This window comes from Sminthopsis crassicaudata, chromosome 2 (genome assembly GCF_048593235.1).
Source record: "Sminthopsis crassicaudata isolate SCR6 chromosome 2, ASM4859323v1, whole genome shotgun sequence".
NCBI lineage: Eukaryota > Metazoa > Chordata > Mammalia > Dasyuromorphia > Dasyuridae > Sminthopsis > Sminthopsis crassicaudata.
In genome coordinates, this window is record NC_133618.1 from 471,394,453 (window position 1) to 471,418,901 (window position 24,449).

Genomic DNA, 24,449 nt, shown 5'->3' on the forward strand with positions numbered 1-24,449 from the left:
GCGCCTGTGACCGGCCGAGTAACCGCTCCTGGCGCGGCGGAGCTCAGATGCGGGAGACCGAGTTTGTGACTGCCGTGGAGATTGGGGCGCAGCAAAGGGAGGGGAATAAGAGACTCCGCAGTAGCTCAGCCCTTGTTATTCTGGGAGTTGTAGTCCCAAGAGATTCTCTAGGCGCAAGCGCACTTTCAAGCTTTGTCTGGTAATGCGCGCGCAGGCTTGACGCCATAATTGGTTTTTCGGCCGAACCATCCCTCATTGGAGGTCAGTCCAATACCCAGGTACTTAACGAGCCGGCCACCAATTCCCGCCTAGCTTTGGAGAGGAGCGGGGCTCATGGGGCAGAGAGAGGCTATGTTGTCCTTTCCGTGCCGTACGCCAGAGAAAGAGATCATGTGCGCGTGTCCGGCGAGAGGGCTGTGTGTGTGCGTGTGTGCGTGTGCGGACACCACGATACTCTCCCAGGCACTCTGTGTTTGGTCCCGCAGAATAATACCGTCGGGGTAAGGTTTCTTTGTCCCTCTAGCTCTTAGCTCAATGCTCTACATTTAGTAGATGCTTATTAAATATTTATTGAATTGAATCCAAGTGTTTGTTGAATGAATGAAATTCATCCAGTGCCCCTCCGATGCCCGACTTTCCGGCTGTCTCCCGAGTGCTTTGCAGGATTCCCCCTGTGGCTGAGGCTGCTAGGTTCTCCGTGTGACTGTCATTTTCTCTCTGTTCACAGTAGCGATGCATAGAGTCTCCAGGTTTCCAGCTCTGAGCACCAGAGGAAAGGTTTCCTAATGAAGCAGCAGAGCTGGCAGCCCCACAATGAAGGTCCGGGAGAGCTACTGAGTTCGCAGGTTTTGGGAATCAGATATAAATGTGCATGCAGGAGCATGCATACCCAAGCTTCCGAAAATGCCGAGGAAGGTCATGAAAGGGACTGGTGCTGAACGGACTCCTGACCAATCTGCTGGGGTAAACAGGATTGGGGTGAAAGTAGAATATCCAGACACTAGCCTCGGAAAATCTCCAGGGGCTTCAGGAGACAGGTGAGAACACTGACCGTGGGGCAAAGATCTGTTGTCCAGAGAGGAGTTTGAGTTAGACCAGTTGCTTATAGAAAACTGCCTTCTTTGATCCGGAATGACCTTTCTCCTAGAAAATTTGCTTAGTAACGTGGGTACTGTGCCCCCCGATGAGGCTAACTGTATCCCCGTTCTCCAAGCCACACAAAGGATGCTTTTGAGAAAGAGGAGCAGGGAGTATTCTCAAGCACAGCATTGAGCAGTGCTTACGACATTCCTGAGATTGTGGATTTGAAAACCGAGGCATGCAGTAAAATACTTGGATTTAGTTGGCGCTTTGCAAGTAGCATAAAAAAGAAAAACCCATCCAAGGGACATCTCAGCTAGTCTGGCTTTCTTGAGAGGTGGTTTTTTGGTTGGGACTAGAAACTGGGAATGTTAACATGAAAACCCAGAAGAGTACTTGTATACTTCACTTTGAACTGGAACAGCCATGTGTTCTTTTGGACAGAGGTCTGGCCCTGGAAATAGGAAGACACCAGTTCAAATCTTGCCTAAGACACTAGCTAGTGATGCTGGACAAGTTATAACTTGTTTGTCTCAGTTTTCTTATCTGTAAAATTGGGATAAAAATAGTATCTTTCTACTTAGGTTGTTATGAATAGCATATGAGGTAATTATAAATGACTTAACACAATTATTGAGATATAGTAAGTGCTATATAAATGTTAGATATTATTAGTAATATTTGGGATGATTGGGATAAGGTTATTTCTAGGTTCCTTTTGACTTTCTTCCTGCTTCATAACATTGGGGTAGGGGACAAACCCCTCTGTCGTTTGCTACCCAGTGAACGTAAGAAAAATGATTCTTTTCTCTTTTGCAGCTTGGCCTTCTTAGGAATCTGTACTTCACAAGAGGGTAGTTCTAAGAGGGAAGGAATGACTTCAGGGCTCTTGACAACCAGATCCCAGGTAGGTTGACATTTCAGGACAAAGAAAAAGTTCATCTCTCCAGTTTCGTCTTCTTAGAGATTCTTTGTCCAAAAAGTCCAGTCCAAAGACTGAGCCCCCAAATGTTTTCACCCAGAAGACAAGGAGTGTTCATCGGGACTGTCTTCTCCTTCCTTTCCATTTAGCACAGGATGTTTTAATATAATGAGTTTGGGGTAGTGAACAAGACAAAAAAAGTAGGAAACATCATCTTTGTTTTCAAGAATCATACATTTTCCTCAAAGAGACAAAATATGCACATAAAATGATGACTATTATTTTAACATAGATAAAAATTAACTAATTTAAGAAAGTACATGAGTGCCAGGTCAAAGCAAATAGTGTAGATGATGTCATAAAAGTTGAAGAGAAGAGAAGGGTCAGTGTAACTAGAATGGGCAAACAAAGCTTTCTGAAAGAGATGAGGTTTCAATTGGACTTGAAGATAGATAGAATTTATATTGTTAGAAATGGTGGAAGGCATTCCAGACAGAGAGAACATGATTCAGAGTGTGAAACTGGGTTGAACATTTCCTTCACAAAAAACTAGTGAAGAGACATCTGACCAAAACAAAGGGTGTGTTTTAGGAAGCAATGGGAAATAGATTTGTTCTATAAGTATAGAACAAATCTATAGCATGGCCATATAGTAGAGGACTTTGAATGGCAATTTAAAGACATATGAAATTTATTTTAGGATTGACTGAGATAATGAGTGGTTTTGGGTGAGGAGTTGAGATAGGGAAGCAGTGTTTGAAAAAACAATGATTGCTTCAGTATAAAGGACAAGAGAATTGGAGATGATTTCAGGGTTTCTGCATAGGCAGAATGAATGACCTAGGTAGTTAGGATGAATATAACTATTCATGAAATGTCTCATTAAGTTGTTATTTTGGAAAATCTGGAGAGAGATAAGTTAGACTACAATTGTCCCTTTTACATCACAACTTCTCCCATTGCAGTTTTTATGTATTGCAGATTAGCATAAGAAATTAAATATGAATTTTGGGTGAGTTTTGTGGAAGCCATAGATGGCACATGAAGGCCAACAGACAATACAGAACAAGTTTAGAAACTCAGAAATGCATAAAATACAGGTATAATATTGTATAATATGAACATATGTATTTTTTAAATGCCATAGATATTCAGTTTTTTCCTTGATACCAAGGGAGGGTCAAAAAATTTTACATGGATTTTCCAAATTGTGGGGGGGTGAGGAGAGAGTGGGAGGAACTAATCCTCTTGATGTGGAAGGGTTTACAGTATACTACTTTTAAATGAATATGAACTGGTTGAATGACTATACTAAAAAGAATAAACATGAATGGTTCCACATTTTTTATGTGACTTATGTTTTCAATGATATATGCCAGGGATCTGGCACAGGAATCTGTGCTTGGCTCTGTGCTATTTAACATTTTTATTAATAATTTGGATAAAAAAAATATTATCCTAATACAATTTACAGATATACAAAGCTAGGAGGAATAACTAACACATTAGATAATAGGACTTAAAAGGATCCTGAATCTAAGATCAATTCTATGAGGGATACATATAAAGTATACTTGTGTTTAAGAAATTGACTTCACAAAGACAAAAAGGAGGACAACAATCCATTTTTAAAAGATTTTGGGATTTTAGTGAATTGTAAACTCAACATGTGTTAGTATCTTCATATATAAGCCAAAAAAATTAGTAAGGTCTGTTAGTTAAAGGCATAGTTAAGTAAGTCTTTTAAGCAGGATTCCAAATTGCTTTTCAGAATGATTATTCCAATACTTAGGAATATTCTCAAAGTATGCAACTCAGTTGATTATTTAAAATCTATTTGCTTTATTTTATCCATCATAGATTACATTTATATATTCATTTAACACTTTGATTTTTATATATTCTAATTTCTTTGCCATTTTCAGAGTGCTGACCAGACTCACTAATTTTAACACCAATAATGGATAATTGATTTATTTTAAAGTAACTAGATTCCAGTATAGCATTACTGGTTAAAAAACATTAAGAGTTGGCATTTGTCTTACAGATAATTGGAATTTGTATGGATTAACTTAAATGAAAAGTCATAGCAGTTTCTTCACTTAAGTTAATAGCTATAGACAAATAATTGCATTCTACTGAACTGTCACTGGTCACTGGTCACATTTTTCAAGGTTATATATTTGAGGCTGCAGCAAAAGGCTGAACTGGGCACCTGTTCTGCCATACCATTTAGGGGCAGGCTGCCCCTGGAAAAAGTAGTAATGTGTATACCAAAAAATTATGAACAAATTTGAATTTAGGAAGATGATTATTCTGCACATTAGACCACCCTGAGGCATTCTAATCTCTAGCTCTTAACATTAGAAATTGCATAAGAAAGGAGAATAAGGGGGCAGCTAGGTGGCGCAGTGGATAGAGCACCAGCCCTGAATTCAGGAGGACCCTAGTTCAAATTTAATCTCAGATACTTAACACTTCCTAGCTATGTGACCCTGGACAAGTCACTTAACCCCAGCCTCAAAAAAAAAAAAAAAAAAGAAAAAAAGAAAGGAGAATAAAACAACTAAGAGAAAGAGGGGCAGGAAATGACTTCATGAGGAGGTAGCATAGAATTTGTCTGTGAAGAAAGGATATTAGATAAGGAATAAAAAGTTAATAAAGACAAGTAAATCTACCAGAAATATTGACCTAGTTGACAACTTATGAATATATATTTGATATGACTGTAACATAATTAAACAACTCTGTACAACTTAAGCAAAGAAAAATAATTTATCTTTCTTGCCTCTTTTTAGTATATAATCAGTGTCTCATACAGGCATACTCATCACCCCTAGAACATCTCTTCACTGTGGATGGTTTCCTTCAGGGCTAGGACACACAGAAGAGATATGGTTTGTTTGGTGGTCTAATCCAGTCCCTTGAGAATAGTCCTTGAATGACATAGTCCCTTAATTGGTCATCCAATAAATAGTAGATGAAACTTGTTTTATGATCTGTAAGGTCCAGATCCTATTAGGTTTAGTTCCTTATGAATTTGGGAGATGAAAGCTAGTATTGTCAGAGTGAATAGCAGTTTCAGGCAATGATTTCAGCCTGGTAATCAGGCTGTGATCAGTACAAGCATCTTCTTACCCCAGCTTTCTTGACATTAAAAATTGGATGTGGAGTAGTGATCACAAGGTCCAGAAAAAAGCTCTTCTACAAATTCTCTAAAACTTGTTATGCCTACTCATTTAATGCATAGGTGTCAGAATGTTTGGAAAAGTCATATTTGGTTTCAGATGAAATGAATTCAAACTGAGGAATTTTGGGAGATATTGGTAATCTTTAAGTGGCATTTTAATCTTTAATATGGCACTCCAAGTAGTGTTGTTGACTGCTTCAAAGATTAGTTGACCTGAATACTCATTATATTTGCTGTATTCTTTGACTTTGAGCTTATCATATAATATAATATAATAATATAATATGGCTGACAAAAATTTCATTAATGTTGTCTTTGCTTAATATTAGCATAACTGTAATGACCATAGTAAGTAGATGAAATATATACTGTATCGTGGTTCATCATGCTAATTTTGAAGTCTTATGTTGAGTGCCTCCTGTCATATTTTAATGGAGATGAGAAATTGGTGTTCCTCTAGAAGAGGATGGCCAGCAGCATGAAAGGGATGTTTGGAAATGGTTGAAGGAACTTGAATGCTTAGCCTTAGAAAAGAAGATCTAATAGCCATATGGTTTCCTCCAAATTTTTGAATGATTTTTAGATAAGATACAGATTTGACTTACTCTTTGTGGTTACATTGGGGAAAACAGGAAAACTAGGTGAAGATAAAGGGAAGCAGTTTCTAACTTGATACGACTGAAAAATTTCCTAACATTTAGAGATTCAAAAATGCACCAGCTTGCCTTAAGAGGGAAGCATTGGAATTCATTGGAAGCATTCAGGTATATCCTGGATATTACAAATGGTCATTTGTGGAATATTCCAGAGAATGTCATTTGTTAGCTAAGAGGTTGTACTACATACCTCCAAAATCTCTTTTACCTTTAAGGTTCTCTTGTTCTGTGAGGTCTTCCTTTGTCCCTGAAGCCAGGTGAGTCTCTTTCTTCTCTGGACTTATATGACTTACCATCTACTTCACACAATTTAGTGGTTTACTCTGTGTACAGTATTGTCTTCTCCAGTTTTGTCCTTTGTATATTTTTCTACTAAACAAAATTCTTTATGTTTTCAAGGACTTTGACCATGTCTTGTACATGTTTTAATGTCTTGTACATGTATTGACCAGCATAAGGATACAATAGAAAATAATTTGGTTGCTTTAGAACTCTCTGATTCTTTAATTTTATCAGAACATATAATCCTGTCAGTTCTATACTCTTACTCTTCTTCATATTGTTAATGGATGGTCCTACATTAAACTGAAATGTGTTTGGTATTTTAGGAATCATTGACATTCAAAGATGTAGCTGTGGACTTCACCCAGGAGGAGTGGGGGAAACTGGACTCTAGTCAGAAATATCTATACAAGGATGTAATGCTAGAGAACTACAGGAACCTGATCTCATTGGGTAAGAGTAGGTTTCCTTTGTGACTCCGGGTCAGTCTTCCTATTAGACTATCTTTGTTTTCTCAGATTTTAAAATGCGTGTTTATGTAGGAGTGGGGGAAAGCACTCTGAGGTGTTTATTTGTATTTGACTTTGGAATTAAGTGATCAAACAATCCAAATCCCTTTTGGGTACAGGAACAGGGTGTTTCTTCTCCTTTCTATTTGAGAGGTCTATGCTTTTTGTAAATTCTGAAATGGATACTTGTCCTTTATGTTGCCATGATCTCATCCTTCTGAGATCCTGAAGAATAATTTGGATTTTTATAGGTCGGTTTTTTGTCCCTTGCATAAATATCCAAATGCTTCATATTTCCGTGTGAACAGGGCATCAAGGTTCAAAACCATTTGTGATTTCCCAGTTGGAACAAGGACAAGAGCCTTGGATAGTAGAGAGAAAAATCTCAAGAAGTAACTGCAAAGGTGAGTAAGGGAACAAACCACATTGGAGTCACTGTAAGTAATTTAGGATTTGTAATCTTCAAACTGGCCTATAAAGAAAACTGAGGTCATTTGACTTGAACTCCTTTAAATATCATTATTTCACCTCAATATGTCAAAAATTTTTATAGTCTTAAGAGTTGAATTAGACATAAATGTAATTTAATCCAAACTCTCACCAAACTCAGAAATCCTAAAAAACCAAAAAACATCCCAATCAAATAGAAAATATGGTACTTACTTGAATCTGCAAAAATTCAAACAAATTTCTAAACCTATTTCCTGTTTGAGTTATAATTTTGGTTATTTTAGGCTCTGGTATTTGGGGAGAAGTGATGATGTATTATCTTCTTAATAAATATGAAACCTCTACTTGAACATTTCCAAGGACGGGAATTTCTTGCCTTTCTGAGGTAACCTGGAATATAGATCATAAAGAATTATAAATCAAAGATTTAGATCATAAAGCTGGAGTGGGGGATATAAATGATATCTAATCACCCTCCCCTCCAGTTTATAAATGAGGAATGAGGTTCAGGTAGATTAAATGATTTGCTCAAAGCTACAAAGATAGAATGAACAGGTTTGGGATTTGAAACTTTGGGTCCTGCAACTCCAAAGTCAGTGCTCTTTCCAGTGTACCAGTAATTAAAAAACAAAAAACTGGGTGTTTAGCTCAGAACTTTTGAGAAGTTAGACAGTACATGGTAGCTATTTTTGAGCAGTGAATGGGGTTATCTGTAGAAAGAGGATTAGACTTGTTTTGGTAGACCATGAGGGCAAAATAGAGTAGTGATTAGAGGGTGCAGGAAAATGTAAATGTAATGCTTTATTGTAAGGAGGAAACTTCTTAATAATTGTCCTAAAGTAGAATGGATAGATTCAACAGATGGTGTAGGTTTCATTTTACAGGAAGTCATCAAGTAAAGGTTTTACAACCAATAGTTTGGTGTGAGGGGATATTTTTCTTCAAAGGCCATGTCTATAAAAACATCAGTGAATACATTGAGATTTATTGATTTTTGTGCTCCTGAAAGCTATTTACTTAATCATTCTTTGGATCCAATTCCCATTATCCTTTTCCTGAGCCTGAATCTTTTGATTATTCTTCATTGCTAGCATTCAATTCAATTTAATAAACATTTATTAAACAATAAATAGTGACTGTAGTTTTTATCTTTACATGTTCATAAACCCTTCCTTTTTTTTTCCTTTCATTCACAAATTTCTCAAACTTGTACATTCTTCTCTGCTAAAATTTTTTTCACTGCAATTCAGTTTCAGCTATTTCTCCCTCCCCTAACCTTGCCCCTCAAAACTTTTCAAAAATAGTTCTTTGAATGTGACCTCTGATTTCTTTCTGAATGAATTTTATGACTTTTCCCCTTTTCATCCTCCTTTATTCTTTGAGAATATTGATCTTCCTTTCTTGATCCTCAACTTTCCCTTCTTGATCCTCAACTTTCCCTTCCTTAGGTGATGATGTATAGTATCCTAAGCTTTTTTTTTTTTTTTTTAACCTTTTACACAGTTTTTCTGCTTTATTGCCTTCTTCCTGGAATAGTCAGTTTTTTTTTTTTTTTTTTTTTTTTTTGTTTTTTTGTTTTTTAATACAACCCTCCTCCCAAAAACTAATTCCTTCTGATGGTTTCAGTGTTGCTTTGTATAGTAATAACATTTTCATTTCTAGGTTTTGTTTTACAAGCATGCCAAGTTTACTTTACACCTATCCACCAGCCCTTTCTACTTGAATATCTGATATTGAGTGAGCCTGAATTCATTTCTTCCTCTACTAACACCCCTTAGAATCTTTTGCATTTTGTAGGTATTCTATTATTATTTCAAAAAACTAGGCTTACTGGCTCTTTCCCAAATCTGTTTTTCTTTCTGATTTCACTCTTGTTTGTTGTACCATTGCATTTTTCTTCTCACTTCTAATATTCATTTAATTATTAGATGCTATAATTACAGTCTTCACAATATTTTTTGCTTTCACTCCCCCCTCCCCATTCCCAATAGTATCACGTTTATAAAGGTCCTCATTTTCACCTGAATTATTTCAGTAATCTTCACCAGGTCTTCTTTCACCCTTTACCTCTCCAATTAATCCTTCCTATGCCTTTCAGAATAACTTTTTGATCATTTCACTCCTTTACTCAAAAGTATTTAGTGGCACTCATTTGTGCCTTCTGAAAAAAATTTAAATTCCTTTGTCTGGTATTTAAGATCTTCCACATTTAGATACTACCCTGATTGTTTTGCCTAAACTCAAATTATTACTAGTACTCTGTTCAAAGCAAACTAGTTTGTTCTCTACTTCCCAAATATGCTATAATACTCTCCTCCCTCCATACTTTTACTCAGACTACTCCCTGTGTTTAGAATGTCTACCTTCCCCCATTTACTTGTTGAATTCCTACTCATCTTTCAAAAAAATTAAATTATTGATACATCCTGTTTTGACACAGCATATGCTTATTAATGTACTCCTAAACAACTTCTTTTACAAAGTATATTTGCTAAAAAACAAACAAACAAAAAAAAAAAACAGTTTGTGGATAATTATCAAATAGGGTAGGGAATGGGAGCAAACAAGGAAGAGAATGTGTCCTTTAAATTTCATAGTATGGTACTAAACATTGATTGTGATAATTGACCAGAATTTTGTCCCTTCTTCATGTTGCCTTTATTTACAATGGTTGTAATCATTGTGTATATTTTTTTTACTTTGATTTCTTTACTCCTCATCACTTCATATAATTCTTTCCATGTTTCTCTGAATCCTTCACATTTGTCATTTATTCATTGAATGCAAATTTTGTTTATATCTTTTAGTCACAAATAATGCTGCTATGAACATTTTCATGCTTGTTGGAGTATGGGTGCAATATGACTGGTGAGGTCCCCTCCAGTTTTAAGTCTGTAATTTTTGGTCTATGAATAGTTTTTCTTTTTGAAAAAATTAAAAATTGATTTCTAGAATTAACAAACTAGTTTATAATTCTACAGCCCAGGAATTGGAAATGTTGTTTTTCTGCAGTCTTTTCAAATATTGATTTTCCTGTTTTTAATATTTTTGTTAATTTGATAAATGTGAAATGATAATTTAGTGTAGTTTTCATTTTTCTACTGCTTAAAAACTTTTACTGATAAATCTATTTTATATTAACTTCATTTCTGAAATAGATATGTCCTCCTCCCTTATGCAGTGAGCCATCCCTTGTAACAAAGAATAAAAAAAGAGAAAAACAATTCAGCAAAACCAACCTATACTTCAGATTGAGGCTAATATAAGTAATGTTTCATAGCAGGTAGGCTTTAATTTTCATTTCTTTGATTATTTTTAATAGTAATTTAGAAGATATTTTCAGGTTATGACTGATAGTTTGTATTTTTTTCTTTTCTCCTTACCACCAAAATATTTACTCATGTCATTTGACATGATATGTTTTTGTCCAGTGATTCTTAACTTTGTATATTTGTGTTAGTTCTCTATAGATTTTAATTATTAGATTTTTATCATAATTACTTTTAAAATTTAATTATGTATACATGAAACTACAAATATGTACAACTTGAATGAATTGCTTAATAAAAATATTTCCCAATCTATATCTTTTTATTTTTCTAATTCAGGCTGCATTGATTTTATTTGTGCACAAACTTTGAACTACACAACAACTCAGTAAAACAAGTGCTCTAGATTTTATCCCCATTTTACCTCTGAGGTTGAGAGAGGGTAAGTGATATGCTTATAGTTACATAGCTAATAGGATTCACAGGTTTTTGAACCTAAGTCATCCCGATTCCAAGTTTAGCTCTTTAACTACTGTTATACCACCTAACATGTATTGTTATAAATTCCCTTCAACTATAACTAATAAATATATAACATTTAGTTCTCTAATTTTTAAAGGTGTGATTTCATATTTATGGGCTTTTTTCCTCCTCTTGGAATTTATTAAGGCATAAAATTCAAAATATCGGAAAGGGTTTGCCCTGCCTATAGAATCCTTTCCCCATCTCTTGCCTTCATTATACCATCTTTCAAACTTCACTCAAGGAGAAGATATAACCAATTTCTCTATCTCCAGTTGTACCAAAGTTGTAGAATAATTTGGACTCTAAGGAAATTTTTAAAAAGTTAACAGCCTTTTTCATCCTGTTGACAGATAGGGCAAAGGGGACTGACTAATGTGTTCAGGAATAATCTCAGCCTTAAAAGCTTTTGTGTACATAAGCTTCAAACTCCATGAACACCAAGTTTTCTCTCTTATCTCCATCACTGACTGTCTATATTCTATATGTTTTAGAATTTTCTAGGACTTTCTTTCCATAGCCAACTGATTTTGCTGATGCATCATATTGCATAACATCACAACATAACCTACTACAAATTTAGATTTCAGAATATCACTTGAATCTTTATTTTTTTTTGTCACCTCTTTGAAGAATTCACAGATTTTCTTAGTTGATAATTTTCTTCTTCTGACCTTGTGTAGCACTTACGATTTATGATTCTGATGTACCTTTTTTTGAAATAGATTTTAATTCTTATTCCTTTAGTATAGTGTAAGCTTCATGAGGGTAGAGATTTGCTATTACCTAAACTATCTTTCTTCCCAAACGCCCACCACAATGTTCTACACAAAGTATGATACTTGCTATATGCTTATTGAATGAATAAATGTACCTAACATAATATAACCAAATACAACACACTCCCTTGGGTCCTATATTTTATGCCAATATTCTCCTACTTTTTATTTATTTAGTTCAGTACTTCAATGACTTTGAACCTACAGATTCCTTCACAGAAGAACTATTCAACAAACTAGGTCTCCAGATTTTTTTCTATTATGTGAATATCAGTGCAGCACTCTTCCTATCAATTATTTTTGAAATGTGACTGACCTACCTGATTTTCTAACTTGTATCTCTGGAAATCTTGTATATGCTTCTTATATATAATTCCTCATTGGCATTATGCTTTCACATACCTGTTTTCACATACCTGTTGCCTTGACTGTCGATCAAAATTTAAATTCTTTAGAGATTGTGGTATTTTGTTATTTTCAGCCATATAGTCTCATTGGATGAATATTAATGTTAATTTATATGTTTTGGTGTTAAGAACAACTTGGAATTATTGAAGCGCAGTTTTTCCAAATGCAATCCAGCATGCTGTCTTCCTCCTGTTCAATTCTGCATCCAGCTCATTGTCCATGTGCTGTTTCTGTCCAAGATAATGTGTATTGAAAGACCAACTCCACCTGAAGGACATAAAGATAGACAATTCAATGAGGAAAAAAGATGGGAGTCATTTATAGAAACTAATGTGGATACACAGGGCACTCATCAATTAACTTGGATATTTTAAAGTTGTGTAGAAGATGGAAACAAAGAATTAATGGAAGGATGAATACAGAAGCATGGCATGATCCCGAAAGAATGTTGTCAGGTGTGTTATAACTCATAAATAAGCTGAGAAGAGGTGAAGAAATCAGGATAATAAAATATACATTTAACTATATTGAGAGAAAAGAAGAAGATCACAGAAGGGAAAGGACTCTAGTTTGGGGTAGAGATGATAGTAACTAGTAAATGGAGAAATCAAAAATATAAATAGATACTTATAACACGGAAGCATGAAGTATAAGTCAAGAAGTCAAAGAAAACTTTTATTTTGAAGATGAGAATAACACATAATTTGGTCTTTGAAGAGTTTTACACATTTGAATATAATGAATACAAAATTAGTATGTCTGTTGGGCATTTGAAAGAAACAAACTTTATTCTCTCCTTTAACTTTTACATCTTCCAGAGATACTTTATTTTTATTATCCAGAGATACTTTAATTTGGGGGAGATCTATTAGAATGACAGAGTTTAATGTTTTTGCCAAAGAATTCTGATTACATTTTTCAATTGGTACACATAGCAGACAATAAAAAAGTGAAATCAAAGGCAATTAGATTAGAACACAAGTTATTACTAAATATAAGAAACAAAAGCTATTACTAAGTACAAGAAATTTGGACAGAATATGCAGTTCTCAAATATGGTTTTGTGGCATCTTTCAGAATTATTCATCATAATATTAATAGAAATATTAGTGCTGAGAACTTATCATAATAATAATAGTGTTGGGTCATTGATCTTTATTCACAGGAAATAATAACTAACATTTATATAGCACTTACTATGATCCATGCATTGTGTTTGATGCTGTACAATTATCTGATCTCACGAGAACCCAGCAAGGTAGGTACTGTTATCTTCATTTTACAGATAAGCAAACTGAGGTAATGTGATTTGCTAGGAGTCATACTCCTAGTATGTAAGTGGCTCAAGCTAGATTTACTCTTAGTACAATTTCATATCAATCTCAGTTATTTAATTAGAGGGGTCCCTTGAGTTTATGCTTGATTTTATCTTTTAAAAAATTTTTATTAAATAAATGTGAATTATAAGCATATTTTAACCAACATAAAATCAACCATAGATTTATGAGGTGCTCCAATGGATATTGCCTTGCAGACATTAATGACCATTTTTGGCTTCCAGCCAGTTCACCAGTTCCAAATATTCCTAATGGTATTATTTCACCTATATCTCTCCCTATTTTCCACAAGAGACATGAAAGATTTTATTAAATGCTTTGTCATGTTCTCTGTAACTCCTGTCTACAGTATTTCCATAACCTAGTTGTTCAGTGAATCTGTCAAGAAAGGAAATAAGATTGGATTGTATGATTTATTCTTGATTAAGTTATGCTAGTTATTTGTTCCAAAATACTTTTATTTATAGATGTTCATATGGCAGATCTTTAATAACAATTCTAGAATTTTTTTCAAGAAATCAAGGCCAATTCAATCACAAAAGTAATTTCTTTTAAGTTTTGATATTTTAAAACTGCACTAAGATTTTTGAGACACTGTGTTTTGCAGATTACATTCTTTAAACTTTTTTTTGGAAAATTAGGTCTCTAGTTTGGATATACTTTCTTGTTTTCCATGACAGTAGCTCAGCAATTACTTTTTCCTGTTCTTTCAGTACTTAAGGATGTAGTTCATCTTAGCCCAGGTAACTTGAATTTATCAAGGAAAACTATATACTCTTTATCCTTAATTTATATTCTTTATCATTTAGCATTAGCCATTTCCATTTTTTTTTCCAATTCCAAGGTCATTCTCTTTGACAGGAAAAAAAAAATAGAAGCAAAATAAGAATTGCACATTATCATCCATTCTATTTCAAGATCCTCTTATCTTTGACACAATATAGCTTAAAACAAAATAAATTAAATCTTTTTTTTATTGCCCTTAGTTTTCTTCACCAGTTTGAATTAATTTTTGGCTTTAGAATTTATGACCTTTTACAATACTTTGCTTCACTTTTGTACTTACCTGTTCTTCTTTCCATGTTCTTCTGTTCATAGCTTTAAAAAAAACTCTTTGTGTATCTACATCTCTTCAAATAATGTTTTTTTCTCTTTATTGGAATTCTATATTGTCATTGCTTCCTTCATGTCTGTCAGAATTTCATTTTTCAGAGCTTCTTATATTTATATGGGAGTGACCTCCCCTGTAGAATTTGTCAATAGAATCCCATCCATACTTCCTCATTATCCTTTAAAAGGAAACCACTTATGTAGTTCCTCACTTGTCAAAAATTCAAGAATGACTAAAGGCCTGGGAATTTGGGAATTAGAAGTAACATAGAGGAAGTCAAGTATGAATGGTTAAAATAGTTCTTAGCAGTCAGAATAGATAAATACATAAAATCTACTAATTTCAGGAGAATAAAACTGGAGACAAGACTATAGAAGTGATTCACATATTGAAGTATCAATATTTTGCCTCTAAACTTTTTAACTTCTTGCTAGATGAGAACTAGATGAGTGTGTAGAAAGTGATAATAAAGGTAGAACTGCATAAAGATGGTATCACTGTGGCTGTAGATGATACCCAGTTATGATTAGGAAGAGTTGGAGGGTTTTGTACTGCAGGAGTGTTGTCACAGACATGAAAATAGTTGTTTTAAAGAATTTTTTTGGTGACAGTCTCTTAAGATTTGCTGGAAAGTTGCTATTATAATAACGTCATGGAACAATAAAGCTGTGTACTTCCGGATTGCCTGTCTGCTAGTATCCTGCTCTTCACTTTTGCCTATAATCCATCTATGTAGGCTATTCCAACTTTATTGACTTAATTGACTTTACTTTCCTTGCACACTAAATATGTATCTAACCACCAATGTTCTCTTCTCATTCTCTCTCCAACTGCAAGGTCTTATTTGAAAGTATTCAAAGCATTTTATACTTATTATTTCCCTTTCCTATTCTTATGTTAATAAATTCATTTCTTTAAGCATGGTAGTTTCATATCTTCCAGCATAAAGCATTAGGGCATAGTCACATTTTTTCTTTCTTTCTTTCAGACTGGGAGACTAGATCTGACATCAAGGATCCAATTCCCATACAAGGCATTTTTGAAGAAGAAATACCTCAGGAGGTGGCAGTGGAAAGATTCACAAAGGATGGTGTATGGTACTCTAAAATAGAAGTCTGCAAGTCTGATGATCAGTTTGAAAAGCAGCCAAATAACAAAGAAAAATATCTGAGACAAGTTACAGTTTCCCCAAAGAAAACTTTCATTGGAAACATAGACCCTGAGTGTTATAAATTTAGTCTGAACTCAATCCTTGTTACTGAACAAAAAGTTCCTTCAAGAGAGATTGACCTTGAATGTGATGTATTTGAAAACACTTTCAAGTGTAATTTACATCTAATTGGACATCAGAAAATCTGTGTAGGAAAGAAATCATATGAATGTAATGAATGTGGAAAAGTTTTTAATAAAGGTGCCCTACTTAGACAGCATCAGAGAATCCATACAGGAGAGAAACCTTATAAATGTAATGATTGTGGGAAAGCTTTCAGACTTCGTGGAAACCTTACTCAACACAGAAGGATTCATACTGGAGAGAAACCTTATAAGTGTAATGAGTGTGGAAAAGCCTTCAGATTGCATGGTCACCTTACTCAACATAAGAGAATTCATCCTGGAGAAAAATTTTATGAGTGTAATGAATGTGGAAAAGCTTTCCATAGGACTACACTTCTATTGCAACATAAAAGAATCCATACTGGAGAGAAGCCCTATAAATGTAATGAATGTGGAAAAGTTTTTAGTAACAGTGCCCTCCTCATGCAGCATCAGAGAATTCATACTGGAGAAAAACCCTATGAATGTAATGAATGTGGGAAAGCCTTCAGACTTAGAGGAAATCTTACTCAACATAAAAGAATCCATACTGGAGAAAAACCTTATAAATGTACTAATTGTGGAAAAGCTTTCAGTAAGGGTACACTACTTATGCAGCATCAGAGAGTCCATACTGGAGAAAAACCCTATAAATGTCATGAGTGTGGAAAAGCTTTCAGACTTCGTGGAAATCTTACACAACATAAAAGAATTCATACTGGAGAGAAACCCTATAAATGTAATAATTGTGGGAAAACCTTCAGCCAGAGTAAACACCTGACACAGCATCAGAGGATTCATACTGGAGAGAAGCCCTATGAATGTAATGAATGTGGGAAGGCATTTTGTGATAGATCATCCTTGACCAAACATCAGAGGATTCATACTGGAGAGAAACCTTATGAATGTAATGAATGTGGGAAAGCTTTTAGTAGGGGAGCACTCCTTACTCAACATCAGAGAGTCCATACTGGTGAGAAACCTTATAAATGTAATGATTGTGGGAAAGCCTTTAGTAAGGGTGCACTACTTAGACAACATCAGAGAGTCCATACTGGAGAAAAACCATATAAGTGTAATGAATGTGGAAAAGCCTTCAGACTTCGTGGACATCTTACTCAACATAAGAGAATTCATACAGGAGAGAAGCCTTATGAATGTAGTGAATGTGGGAAAACCTTCCGTCAAAGTACAGACTGTACTCAACATCAGAGAATCCATACTGGAGAGAGACCTTATGCATGTAGTGAATGTGGGAAAGCATTTTGTGACAGATCATCTTTGACTAAACATCAGAAGATTCACACTGGAGAAAAACCTTATGAATGTAATGAATGTGGAAAAGCTTTTATTCGAAGTTCATATCTTATTCAACATCATATAACTCATACTGGAGAAAAGCCTTTTGAATGTAATGAATGTGGGAAAGCCTTCAGCCTGCATGCAAATCTTACTCGACATCAAAGAATTCATACAGGAGAGAAACCATATAAATGTATTCATTGTGGAAATGCATTTAGGCATAGTTCAGCCCTGATTAGACATCAAAAAGTTCACAGTGGAAAGTAATCTTGGGAATTTAGTAAATGTAGCCACCTTTTAGATGGGGCTTTCATTCTCTCTGGTCATGATATCACAGTTTATCATTGTAATTGTTTTTGGTGTGTTAAAGTGATATGCTTCTATTCACATTTCTCTCTCCCCTGTGTACTTTCTTTCCTCATATTCATATATCTATACACACACACACACCCTATACACACACACACCCTGCTGTCTATAAAGGAGTTTATAATATTAAAAAAATTCAGGAACAATTTGCCAATAATTAAACAAAATTTAAAATTATTAATCATTTTTATATTTTGAGTTTTGCTAAATTACAAATTTTTTTCATAAAGTTCTTACTAATTATTTTTGCATCATTTTCATGATGAAACACTAGTGACATGTGAATACCATACAAGAGTTGATAACAAAAGAAGTTAGGTTTTTTTTTTACTTTAAATAAATTGGACAATTTTTCTTAGAATTAACATTATATGAGTCAGTGAGAAGTATGCTTATGGAAATTGTTTAATGAAGACCATTGAACTTCTAGTTTTCTCTAAAGGGACAAAAATGATTTTTATTTTAAAGATAGAAATTTGGGATGTTGATCCAGAATGTTGTACAAAAATGACATGAAAATTGACTAAAAGTTCATACAAAAAATTTGAAAGTAACTAAACTTTAAAGTGAGCAAAATGAAGACTATTAATACAATTTTAAGATGCTATGAATCAACTGGAATGGAGATAGGAGAAAAAAATCTATTCATTGTTGTTTTATTAGATGTCCTGAGGTGAATAAATAAAATTTCAAAGAAATTGAGTAAAAACTGGCAATAAAAGAATTTGAAAGAAGAAATTATGTGAAATTAAGATATAAAAAATAAGTAAATGGAAAATACAATTTAAAAAAATTCAGAAATCTGTGGCAGTTAAATCCAGACTTAATTCAGTGAAAAATGGAATTATAGTACAGCAGCTCAAACCCCAGTCTCATACAATTATCTAGGCTACTGGAAAACAGTTTCAAGTAACAGACCTGAATGTTATATCACAATGCTGTAATTTGAGTATGACAATCCAGAGAACTTAGGGGGGAAAAAAGACTCTGGAGACTACATTTCAGAAAGTTTTCTATTAATTGAATAATGTAGGCATATCAAACACAACATATCCAAAACAATTTATTATTCCCCATTCCCTCCCCATCCCAAATTAATATCTCTAACATCCGTATTTCTGCCAAAAAGCACCTTTATCCTCCTGATCAGCCAGGTTCAACATTTTAGATTCATTCTCCTTATTTTTCACATCTAAACAGTTGTCAAATGACTTTTGTTTCTCCCTGTACAACATCTCCCACATCCATGTCCTCTTCACTCACAGAGCCACCATTTTAGGAGTACACTATACTCTTATTAGTGTCTGTTAGACACTAACTGGTCTCCCTCTAGTACATCCTTTACTCAGCTACTAAAAAGTGATATATTTGAAGCATAAGTGTAATATTAGTCCCCTGTTCAGTAAAGTACAAAGGTTTCTGTTATTTGTATGATCACATATAAAAGTCCTGTTTGACATTTAAAGTCCTTCACAATTCATTTTGTAAATTATCTTTCTTATATATTACTATCCTATACATACTCTATGATTAAATAGACCTTCACACTGTTCCTTATGTATGTGTGTGTGTATATGTATGCATAAAGGTATATGTGTGTATATGTACAACTCCCCTCCTATTTCTGTGCCTTTTCATACACAGCCCCTTATGCTTAAAATGCACTTCCCTTCTCATGTCTCTCAGAATCCCTAAACTCTTTCCAAGCTCAGCTTGAAGAGTACTACTTCTGTAAGGACTTTATGTTCTCAGCTATTAGTGCCTCCCCTTAAAATTACCTTGTATTGATTTTGTGTGCATTTTATATTTATTTCTATGTGTATGTGACTTCAATAGAATGTAAACTCTTATGAAGGCAGGGACTTTTTTTTTTTTTTTGTATCTCCATCAATACCACTTTGCCTGGCACATAGTGGTCATTGAATGAATGCTTGTTATTTGACTGAAATTGTCAAAGACTATTTTCAGAATTGGTGAACACAACTAACTAAATTAAAATATAATTAAAGACACTCCAAAAACAAAATTTAATTTAGATTATATTTAACCTACAGCATTACATGTTAGGGAAAAATACTACCCAATGTTATGAATAGTGAAGAAATCACTGACCCAGAAATCTTAATTGGCATCAGAGCAGATCTTTTAGGGAAGAAAAGTTAAGAAAATGGAACCCAGTATTTAAAAAATTAAAGCACATAAACCATGGATCCAATGTTACTGATCCAGGTAAATTAAAGGTTTTATATGAAGAAAATATAAATCCCTGAAAGTGATTTCTTCGCTATTCATAATATTGGGTATTATTTTTCCCTATCATTGTAGTGCTGTATTTGAAATGGCAAATATGCTTCAAAAAATTTACAGAGCTGGATCTTTAACCAGTTCTTCAAAAAGCCAACAGGTCACCCTTAAGGTACATACAAACAAACAAGGTAAGACTCTTAGAACATATTGATTCATTAAAGGTTTTAGAAGAATATGTCAGATAAAGACAAAAGGCCTCATTATTAAAATGAAGGGGAGTAAGGCTCTTATTAAATCCAACAATAATAGCAACAACATTTGGAGTTGCTCTATTTAGTTTGGATTAATAGAAATGAAATTAAAAGGTTTTATACTTTATACTTTATTCTGAATGGGTCAAGAGAACATATCAACTATTTGTGAGTTCATCAACCCCCATAACTTATATTTAACTTAGAAAATAGTCTTAGAATTTAAGTACCTACTATAATTAAATTTAATAATTCAGCAAACTGCAAGGAACTTAATTCAATAAATATTAAATGCTTACTATGAAGTAAATGTTTTCTGAATTAAGTACTTTATTCATAGTCACTTAGGTAGAATTAATATATGTCAGACAGGATTTAAATTCAGGACTTCCTGACTCCCAAGACTAACTCTATTACTTTGTACTTCCTCTCTGCTAAAAAACAAAATAAAACAAAAAACCACTAAGGACTACAGCAGAACACAAATTGGCTAAACTCTCCAATTAAAGTGCAAAAGACTTATAGTTTCATTAAACTACAACATGTTGCTTATGGGACACATTTAATTCAGAAATATCAATAGATTTGAAATAGAAGGCTACTCTAAAATTCATCACATTGCTGTCAAGTCAGGAGAAGTACAAGTGGCAATAATGACATTGACTGATTAAATTCAAACTGGAAAGTAATAATGTATATTTTCCTAAAAATTCTTATAAATGAATTGGGATATAACAAATATTTGTAAGTATACGTGCATATATTCATTTAATTCTGGACAATTCATAAGGAAAAACTCAGTAGTCTTATAAGATTTAAATGATTATACTTAGAGATTTCAAAACTTCTTTAATGATATATCATAAATCATGGAGCTAAAGCATATTTAAGTAGATAGATAGATATAGGGAGATAATTCTATAGGTTAAAAATTCCAAATTCAAAAAATTCCTGTTTTTTTTTTTTTCAGTGTTCACTGAACTCTAAAAGTGGATCATGGGCTAAGCAAATATAGGAAAGCAGAAACTATGTAATTGTTTAATCTATCATAATGCAATATTAATATAGATTCTATAAATGAAGGATTTAAGTCCCTATGGAAATTAAAAATAATCTAGAAAGACCGAGGAAAAGAATAAATTATAGAAACCAGACATATTAACACAAAAATAATTACATATATATATGTATATATATATATATATATATTTTTGCTATGCAGGCAAAAATGGTGCTCAAAAAGATTCATATTCTAAAAATATAGATTAAGAAAAAAATAGTTGAATCTATATTTTAAAAGCCGAGAACACAGACTTAGGATAATTTAGAGAACATTTTGGCAGCATACAGTAAGAGTTACTAAACTTGTTCCTAACTAGTGACTTCATCAGTGTCTCTAAAAACAATATAGAAATGAAAATAAATTTATTGGTATAAAATTATTAGTAGCTGTTCTCTGTGCAATGAGAAAAATTTGAAACAACCTAAATGTTCAACAATTAGAGAATGGCTAGATAAATTCTTATTACTATAAAGCAGTATTGTGGTGCTTTAACTGAAGCATACAAAAAAAAATGTGAAAAATATTAGGTAAAATCAGAAGTAGAATTGTAAACACAGTGAATAAAACTACTAAATAAAAAAAGAAATAAAATAAAGTTAAAGATAGCAGACTCTAAATAATCCTAGAAAGAAACAGAACAAAAGTATTTTTCTGGTCTGTGGTTTGTTAATTTGTTTCTGCCTTGTTAAACTTTTTAGGACAATATTTTGCTACCTTGTATGTTTAAGTTTTTTTTTTTTTAATTAAGTTTATAATAAAAAACAAATCTTTTTCAGTTACACTAAGTGATGAAATAATCTTTTTAAATAGCTTTTTATTTTCAGAATATATGAAAAGACAATTTTTAAGATTACCCTTCCAAAATCTTCTGTTTCAAATTTTTCTCCTTTCCTTCCCTTCAATTCTTTCTCTAGACAATAGGTAATATAATAAATGTTAAACATGTGCAGTTCTTCTAAACATATTTCCACATTTATCATGCTGCGCAAGAAAAATTGGTTCAACAAAAAGGAAAAAAATAAGAAAAAAAGCAAGCAAAAAAAAAAAAAAGGTGAAAGTACTATGTTGTGCTCCACATTCAGTCCTCATAGTTCTTTCTCTGGATACAGATGGCTCTCTCCATCACAAGTCTATTGGGATTTACTGAATCACCTTATTGTTGAAAAGAGCTACATCAGTCAAAGTTGATCACATAATCCTCTTGCTCTGTACAGTGATCTCTTGATTCTGCTCATTTCACTTACCATCAGTTCACGTAAGTCTCTCCAGGCCTTTCTTAAATCATTCTGCAGATTCTTTCTTATAAAACAATAACATTCCATAACATTCATATACTATAACTTATCCAGCCATTTCCCAACTGATAGGCAACCACTCAGTTTCTTACCACTACAAAAAGGGTTACTAAAAACATTTTTGCACATGTGAGTCCTTTTCCTTTCTTTATGATCTCTTTGAGATACTGACTTACACTATTGGATCAAGGATAGGCACAGTTTAATAACCCTTTGAGCATAATTCCAAATTGCTCTCCAGAATGCTTGGATCAGTTCACAACTCCACTATGTATTAGTGTCCCAGTTGAAATAATCTAAGAAATGTGTGTTGAATGAAAGAAGTACCCAGACTTTTAAATCACACAAGCAAAATGCCAAACTAAGCCATTTGTAATAAAAGAATGTAATTTTAAAAAATTATATTTAGGAGGAAAGGAATTAAACTAAGAAACTACAACCAGGCTTCATATTGGTGAGAAGCACTTTAAATTGAAATACTCTTTAGTCCCATTTAATTTTCACATAATAACTATAAGTCACATTATGACCAAGTTCTTGATAACTAACTTTTTGTAGAAACGAGAGTAGAAACTACAATTAGTTTAAATGGGATATCAGTGCACATTTTAAAGTACTTAATTCAACAGACAACACAATACCATTCAAATCTCACTCAGTATAATCCAGTGCTAATTATATATCTGTTTTCTATCTGCCCTCTTTTAAATTCCTTATTTTATACTGCAGTAAATCAAAAAAATAAAGCTTTATTTAATTGCTTTTGGAGAAAACTGATTTGGGGATGAATTTTGTTGCCCTAATCACATTGCAGATTTCTTTGGAGTAACAAGCACAGGAATTAAGTGATCTTTTTGTTGGCCATTCTGTTGCTTTTGAAAACAGAATATTTTTCTATTTTTTTGAATTTCTGTTTCAACACCACCAAAGACAACTTCATCTTTTACTCTTATATTAGTCAGTACAGACCTGCTTTGAAAATACATGGATCCACCCTTGCTGACATTTATTTTTCACTTTTTGATTCATTATCATGTTACAGGATTTTATCTGAAAACACTGGACTATGATTAGAACAGTTTTTCCTCAATCCTTTTTATCAACTGTTTGAAGGGTGGTGGGTGATGAGACTAAATTGGGAGTAAGGGGGAAGAGTATGTGTTGGCATTATCTCTGTATATGCCAGGTATAGGTATTTGTATTTGTATTTATATTTGTGGCTGTTATTGCTATTAAAAATATTGTTGAAAAATCTTTCCTGATTATAGAAAGATTTTTATTACACTTTGGCTTAAAGTAATATCAATCTACTTTGCTAGTTCCGCTAATGAATATGGAGCTAGGACAAATCTGAAGAAACTGGAGTTTTATCTGGAAGCTGAATTCATGCTTTAAGCAGCATGGGAAGATAAACCCAAAGATTTCTCATGAACCAAGCATTGGTGATTAATTCAGCATGGAAAATTCAGGTAACAGAATCTGGTTCAGTCAAAAATTGACCTGAGAGAAGACAAGTAAATGAGTGAATTTTCAGCATATTAATCACAGGAATCTTCCAGATTATGGGAAAAGGACAAGGCCTGAAATCTGAGGGACTAAAATGACTTGAAGACTTAAAAAATACTTTCTTGTTTGAGAACCAGAGGGATCAAGTGGAGGAGCTTTCTGTGTTCATAGTTAATAGTCTAGAGTGAAGTACCTTGTAATTGATGAAATGAGAGCTTCTTGAAGAAAGCTGAATTTTTCAGATCTTAGATTTTTATCTCCCAGGGCAGCTAGGTGGTGCAGTGGATAGAGCACCAGCCCTGAATTCAGGAGGACCTGAGTTCAAATCTGGTCTCAGATACTTAACACTTCCTAGCTGTGTGACCTTGGTCAAGTCACTTAACCCCAGCCTCAGGGGAAAGGGGAAAAAAAAAAAAAAAAAGATTTCTATCTCCATAACAGTTGAGATGAGCAGATTTAGGAAGATTAATGCTGATCTTGGTCAACCAGTTTGATAACAAAGGAGCTAGAAATAAGCTAAGGTCAAGCATAGAACCTTATAGAAGAAAATATTTAGAGAATTGACTCTATAAGAAATCAAGCCATTC

General features: G+C 33.5%; 1 protein-coding gene across 5 annotated transcripts; it reads left to right on the forward strand.

The window, feature by feature from the left end:
- The first annotated feature begins 211 nt into the window (after nucleotides 1-211).
- Nucleotides 212-21,780, forward strand: LOC141557457 (uncharacterized). 5 transcript variants are annotated; one of them, XM_074293146.1, is made up of 6 exons: nucleotides 212-261; nucleotides 728-1,037; nucleotides 1,900-1,987; nucleotides 6,457-6,583; nucleotides 6,948-7,043; nucleotides 15,504-21,780. In XM_074293146.1, the coding sequence occupies exons 2-6, from the start codon at nucleotides 904-906 to the stop codon at nucleotides 17,396-17,398; spliced, it is 2,340 nt and encodes a 779-aa protein (XP_074149247.1). In that variant the 5' UTR covers nucleotides 212-261; nucleotides 728-903; the 3' UTR covers nucleotides 17,399-21,780. The 5 variants fall into 5 exon arrangements, with proteins under 5 accessions (XP_074149247.1, XP_074149245.1, XP_074149248.1 ...); XM_074293144.1 differs by having other exon boundaries at nucleotides 221-278; XM_074293147.1 differs by lacking the exon at nucleotides 212-261 and adding an exon at nucleotides 289-500.
- Nucleotides 21,781-24,449: the final 2,669 nt, after the last annotated feature.

Bases quoted from the DNA above. Each gene is read 5' to 3' on its own strand.
- LOC141557457 (XM_074293143.1), top strand. From the start codon at position 1,739: ATGTTAGATATTATTAGTAATATTTGGGATGATTGGGATAAGGTTATT. The intron at 1,988-6,456 runs GTAGGTTGACAT...TTGGTATTTTAG, and splicing joins TCTTGACAACCAGATCCCAG to GAATCATTGACATTCAAAGA. The intron at 7,044-15,503 runs GTGAGTAAGGGA...TCTTTCTTTCAG, and splicing joins CTCAAGAAGTAACTGCAAAG to ACTGGGAGACTAGATCTGAC.